Source organism: Trichomonas vaginalis, chromosome IV (assembly GCF_026262505.1).
Source record: "Trichomonas vaginalis G3 chromosome IV, whole genome shotgun sequence".
Taxonomy (NCBI): Eukaryota; Parabasalia; order Trichomonadida; family Trichomonadidae; genus Trichomonas; species Trichomonas vaginalis.
In genome coordinates this window covers 39,274,127-39,280,126 of record NC_067206.1, presented here as the reverse complement: position 1 = coordinate 39,280,126, position 6,000 = coordinate 39,274,127, and the positions used below count along the sequence as shown (strand labels likewise).

Genomic DNA, 6,000 nt, shown 5'->3' with positions numbered 1-6,000 from the left:
ACATTCAGCTTAAAGTAAAGTTCAGTAGCGACGCCTTACAATGCACATCTATATCTGTAAATGATATCATTGCTTTCAATCCAACTCTTAAAGTTGCATTTGCTTCAGATTCAAATCCACCGACAAATAAATTTGTTCCATGGAATGAACCATTCACTATGATAACGAAGGCAGTAGAAGCTAGTGGAAACAGTTACTATTACAACTGTAACCCAGCAACTATTTCGAACAAAGATGGATTTAATGAATGTTTCATTCATCCAAAGTCATTCTCTTTAGACCTAACATTTATACAGAACTTGTAGAACATATATACAAACGAGGCTTTATGTTTTCCTGTTAAAGTTATGGATTGGATTCCTATGGATGGTTCATTCTCAAAGAATACAGATAGTTCAAGTGCAACATTTACAGCAGCTTATACGCCTATTAATGTTAAAAGTATTTGGGCACTATTTAGAAAGAAAGACAACTATTATGTTAATTTTGAGAACCCTAAGTTTAAATATCTTCAGCTTTCCATGGGAGCTTATGGAAATATGCCTGCAGAACCTGAAAAATCATATGGACCTGTATTTTATGAAATGGTTGCGAACGCTTGCAATACAAACAATGATATGATAGGATTTAATGAAGATGTTATGAGGTCATTGGTGGATGATGGTAGTGTGGAACATAAATGGGATAGCTATGACAACACACATTTCTTATGTGGTTTTCCAACAGAAGTGGACTTTTGCTTCCAGCAAGGTCAAACATCTACTGCTCCAATAACATACAAATTGTCTGTTAAAGGACCTATTGAACTAGCAACAGAAAATGTACCAAAGCCACTTATTGGATTTATGAGGGATTGTTGCTTTGCAATACAAGTAAGACAGTCAGGCATACCAATAATAAGACTTGACGACTATAACTTAGCAACTGACGACAGTGAGAATAAAGGATGAACGTTTATTTTTAAAGCTTATAAATGAGTTCTTCATCAAGCTCTCGTGAACCTTCACCATCTGTGAAACAAACTTTACCAAACGATTATGGAGCACCTATTGAATATTTCTTACGAGCTGCACAATGGCAAAGAGCAGTCTCACCAAGGTTAGGTGTTCCACCAGCTCCTGTCAAAAATAGCATTTGGTCAAGTCCTTATATAAAATATGGTCTCCCACTAGGTTTGCTAGCTACAGCAGGAGCAGTAATGATGTTGAAAAGAAACAAAGCAAATGTTATAATAATACTGAAGTAGCTGAATTTGAACAAACTCCGACACCATCGCCAAAACCAACGTCAAAACCAACGCCTTCACAAACAACACCTTCAATGACTCCTGAACCTATGAAAGTACAAACTCCTGTTCAAAAGTCAACTCCAAAACCGACTCCAACATTTAAACCAGAACCTACTCCTCAAATAAATCGTAAAACTCCTGCGTTTCCTTACTGAAAAAATAATGTTAGTTTTATTTTATTTGAACATTTTATTTAGAGTAAAATGACGACTAAAGTCACTGAAGCAATGAAACAAAAATTTTTGGTAGAATACATTAAATCAGGAGCGGTTCCAGAAGGTTTTTACGTTCATACTATGAAGGATGGTAGAGTTCAGTTTAGAAAGATAAAGCAACCATTAGATAGAGAAGGTATATTAAGGAAGATTAAACTTCATGAGGACAACATTGCTGAACTTAAGAAGAAGTTAGAAGAGTTGGAGAAAGGAAGAGAGTTATAAAGTAATGAATTCAAGAGGTGAAAAAAGAGGTGAAAAAACAGGTGAGATCTCACCACTTCACCTAAATTTATTTTTGTGCTATGTTTTCATACGTGTGAGGGTGGTGATATCATTAATTTTTAAGTTTATTTTTAAGTTTATTTTTTATTTTATTTTTATATAAATGACGAAAACTATTGAGATAACAAACTACAACGGTCATGAGTTCAAGAATTTGTTCTTCGTTCCTCGTGAAAATACATTCTATCAGATACGAGGGAGAAAGGGTAAAGTTAGTTTGAGCGTTTATGAAGGAATGAAGAATGGAAAGTTTATACAAGCATACGATACAAACGGTAAACGTGTTTCATTAGCTTTGTCAAAACTTACTAACATTCATTTTGACAGTGATTTTGACCTATATGAAGAAGAAAGTGAGTCAGAAGATTATGAGCTGTTATGTGAAGCACAGCAATGGGAGGAGTTGCAATACTTTTGTAAGTGAGAACGTTTATTTTTACATTAATGAAGTCGTTAGTGAAAACGTTAGTGAAGTGAAGTGGTTGGCGGTTTGTAAATATTTAATGTTAAGTTAGTGTTGTCGTTTGTGTTGTAAAATATACGTTAACGGTTTTGTAAAGTGTCAAATTCACAAGTATTGTGTACTGAGGAATGCAATGCCTTCGTACACGACTTATGTATACTAACTGCAGCAGGTTCCTCATTTAAAATTTCTTCTAAATTGTTGTAAACTTCATCAGGATCAATTTCTTCCTCTTCAGAACCAAAGACCAATAACTTCATTAAGTTATAGAAAGTTTCGAAGTTGGAACGATCTTGAAACTTTTCAGCCTTTCTCATGACAGCGCGCAACACATGAACGCCACACCAAATGATCTGGCATAAGGGGATGGCTGTTTCAACAGCATTTGTGATTTGAGGTGCGCAGTCCATTGAAAAATAAGATGGTTCGCGATTGATGGAGCCAAAATATGCTGTGAGACAAACTTGTATATTTTCACTTGTGTCGGGCCAAACGAAAAAATACAAAAACGGAAAAACAATTGATTCCGCGAATTTGCCAGTGGCGGCATAAAATGGTATGCGCGAGCGCAAGAGCTTATAAGTGGAATCAATGTGATAAGTTTGTATTTGATGTGAAAAAGCATTTGCTTCGAATGGGGCGTAATAGAAAATCATACGATCTGGCTCGTGAATAAACTCGATGAGATCATCCGGAGAATGACTCTTAACCATGTCGACAAAAATTGCAAGAGATGTAACATCATCCGCTGAGAAACGGGTATTGATTGCATGAAGGCGTTTAGAAAACTTTTTTAAAGCATCTGTAGATTGTTGAAACATTTCCGGAATGATCCCACTATCAAATGGGATATTAAGATCTTTGAAACACCTTAATTGTGCGTAAACACGGTCTTGATTTGATTCAAAATATCTTGTTAAATAAGATCTATAAAAATATGATGTAATTTGTTGTGATTTGTTTGGAAAAGGGGCAGAATGATTGTGGGTGTTAATACATTTTCGTATGTGGTACTTGTCATCGGGAAGTGTATCAACAAGGAAGCGACATGGACAATTCGGCAACTTACAATTAAATTGTATTTGATTTCTTTCTTTCCTAGTTTTATATGAATAACTACAACCTGCTTGGATTTCTTGTTGCACTCCATACTTAAGCAACTCGATATATGTGAGTTCGTGATCTTGGATCTGCATTAAAATGAAATGATTTGAAAGAATAAAGAATTTTGAATATATTGGTCTTATTTTGATAAGCTTGGTCGTGTTTTGAATAGCTTGGCCATCTAATTCAATTATGATCTTTGAAAATTAGGTGAAATAAAACTAAACATAAATGTAAAACTAGGGATATGAAATTTTGGTTGAACACCACTTGTATGTGCCGGATACCATTGTGTCAAATTTTTTCTGAAATTAACTTTAAAAGTACTAAGTAAGATCATGAGATATAGCAATATATGTTTAAACCAACTTATATTTTGGTTGTACACCACTTGTATGTGCCGGATACCATTGTGTCAAATTTTTTCTGAAATTAACTTTAAAAGTACTAAGTAATATCATTTATTTTTGCATAATATAATGCCAATATGGTTTCTTTTGATTTTATTTCATTTATAAGCAAATCAGATTTACCCAAAAACTCCACTCCATAAGCGTTCATTTGCTAAATTAAAAAGTGACAATGGGCTAGTCTGTCCCTTTCTCCTCCACTCAAGACGTCACTTTTTTAATTTTGCGGTATCATATTTTTGGAAAATCTTTATGAATATTATATAAAAAGTCTCTTTAATATCTATATTTCATATTTTTATCGATTTTTAAAGTTTTTGCGAAAAGTATTCAATTATTTTTGCTATTTGGTCGGGTAAATGTCAGATTTGCGACATTTTCTGATATGATATTTCTCCTCCACTCAAGACGTCACTTTTTTAATTTTGCGGTATCATATTTTTGGAAAATCTTTATGAATATTATATAAAAAGTCTCTTTAATATCTATATTTCATATTTTTATCGATTTTTAAAGTTTTTGCGAAAAGTATTCAATTATTTTTGCTATTTGGTCGGGTAAATGTCAGATTTGCGACATTTTCTGATATGATATTCAGATTCTACGTTGATAATAATGCTTATAGAACCCTCTTGCTATTGTGTCAAAATTGCGAAACCGATAGCAAAAATATCTCGCAATATCAAAATTGAGATATTGAGTGAATTATGCATTATAGAGATTAAAAATCTGATTTGTGAAAACATCTCATCAGTTTCTAGCTAATTCAAAAATCTTTACTATCTTATTCAATTAAAATGAAAAGGGAATAGTTTCATTATGCTTTAAATGACAGCCTTATAATATAATCATAGTTTTCGCTCAATATGCAGCATTTTTTTTTCGAAATCTATGGTCAATGTCCTAAATACTGATTGCTTTGCATTCATATCTCTTACATTTTCTATACCCACATCACTATTCATTGCTATTCCTATCTTTTTCATTTTTGTTTGTTTCTCATAAATTCGCCAAAAAAGTGACAATGGAAATGTTATTTTTGGCGATTTTTTCAAGCATATCGCAGAATTAGCAAATTATTTATTTGGCAATCATATAACTATGCAGATGACAGTATTGGTTTATTCGATTTTATGATTTTCAAAATAATGGGATTCAATGGATTATCAAGACAAAAGTGACAAAATAACAACTATGCACTCAAAAGTTCCTTTCAAATATTTCGTCCGATATTTTTATTAGAATAATATCGGATACAAAATATAATAGGATTTTCTAGTCATTACATTTTTATCGAAAAGTGACGTTATTTCTCAAAAAATGAGTTTGAATAATTCTTACGGCCCTTATACCCGCTCAAAACCAATGCCAGAGGAAGAATCTCGCCCTTTAACTCCTCAACCTCAAAGACGTCAATTAACTGACGAAGAGTTAATTAACGAAACTTTGTCAGATATTGCAAGAACAACCTCGAAAATTGATGAAATTTCAGCAGAAAATGCCCAAGCACATATTAGATGCATGAAGTTACAACATACACTGGCTTCCGTAACAAAAGCTCTCGAAAAAAACATAGATTGCATACAAAAAGTTTGCGAAAAGCAAGAAGCTGAAAATGCTAGATTGAGAGAAGCTGTTTCTAAAAAAGTCGCATGTGCTGATAAAATACAAGCTCTTATTAACAAATGCGCAAATGCAGGAATAGACGTTTATGATATTCCTGGGCTAGATCACGATACCCTCGCACAATATTTCGATATACCAGAACCTGTTGATTTTAATTCAAGAATGGATCCAATGATTCGTTCAATTGCTTCTTCTTATCCAGTATTTAAACAATGCGAATCAAATAAGGACTTCATTAATAAATGTCGCGAAATTAAAGCAGAATTAGAGAAAGCGGAAGAACAAAGGAAGTCAAGAAAGACAACTAACGATCCAAATGAAATCATGGCTCTTAGAAAACAATTGGCATTACTCCAACAATCGAATAGCGCTACACAGGCAAGAATGGCTAAAGAATTAAATATTTTACTCGAACAAAAATCCGAATTAAAGAATAAATTAGATGGAATGCGAAAACTCAAGCAAAGCCATTCTGCTGGCTCTTCTATGATATTCCACTCCTCAATTTAAGAAGATCTTGAAAAAAATTATTGTATTTTTCATATTAGGAACTGCTTTATTCCACATACTTGGTTGATGCAACTTTTGGAATAATTTTGCTTTTTCTGG

At 33.1% G+C, this 6,000-nt stretch overlaps 2 protein-coding genes and 1 pseudogene across 3 annotated transcripts, besides 4 other annotated features; all 3 read left to right on the top strand.

Annotated features, from left to right (window-relative positions):
• Window positions 1-2,416: part of a mobile genetic element that runs on past the window's edge.
• TVAGG3_0249090 lies at window positions 1,070-1,443 on the top strand (annotated as a pseudogene). The gene has a single exon. A coding segment is annotated over exon 1 (374 nt).
• Window positions 1,892-2,212, top strand: TVAGG3_0249080 (uncharacterized protein; the record flags this gene model as incomplete). The annotated part of the gene is made up of 1 exon (XM_001296147.2): window positions 1,892-2,212. The coding sequence occupies one exon, from the start codon at window positions 1,892-1,894 to the stop codon at window positions 2,210-2,212; it is 321 nt and encodes a 106-aa protein (XP_001296148.2).
• Window positions 2,213-2,416: a terminal%2Cinverted (terminal inverted repeat of Maverick-1B transposon ID:TVAGG3_0249070).
• Window positions 2,417-3,960: a mobile genetic element.
• Window positions 3,923-3,960: a terminal%2Cinverted (terminal inverted repeat of MuDR-5_TvMULE4 transposon ID:TVAGG3_0249060).
• A 1,125-nt stretch (window positions 3,961-5,085) lies between these two features.
• On the top strand, window positions 5,086-5,901 carry TVAGG3_0249050 (uncharacterized protein; the record flags this gene model as incomplete). The annotated part of the gene is made up of 1 exon (XM_001302560.1): window positions 5,086-5,901. The coding sequence occupies one exon, from the start codon at window positions 5,086-5,088 to the stop codon at window positions 5,899-5,901; it is 816 nt and encodes a 271-aa protein (XP_001302561.1).
• Between the last annotated feature and the right edge of the window lie 99 nt (window positions 5,902-6,000).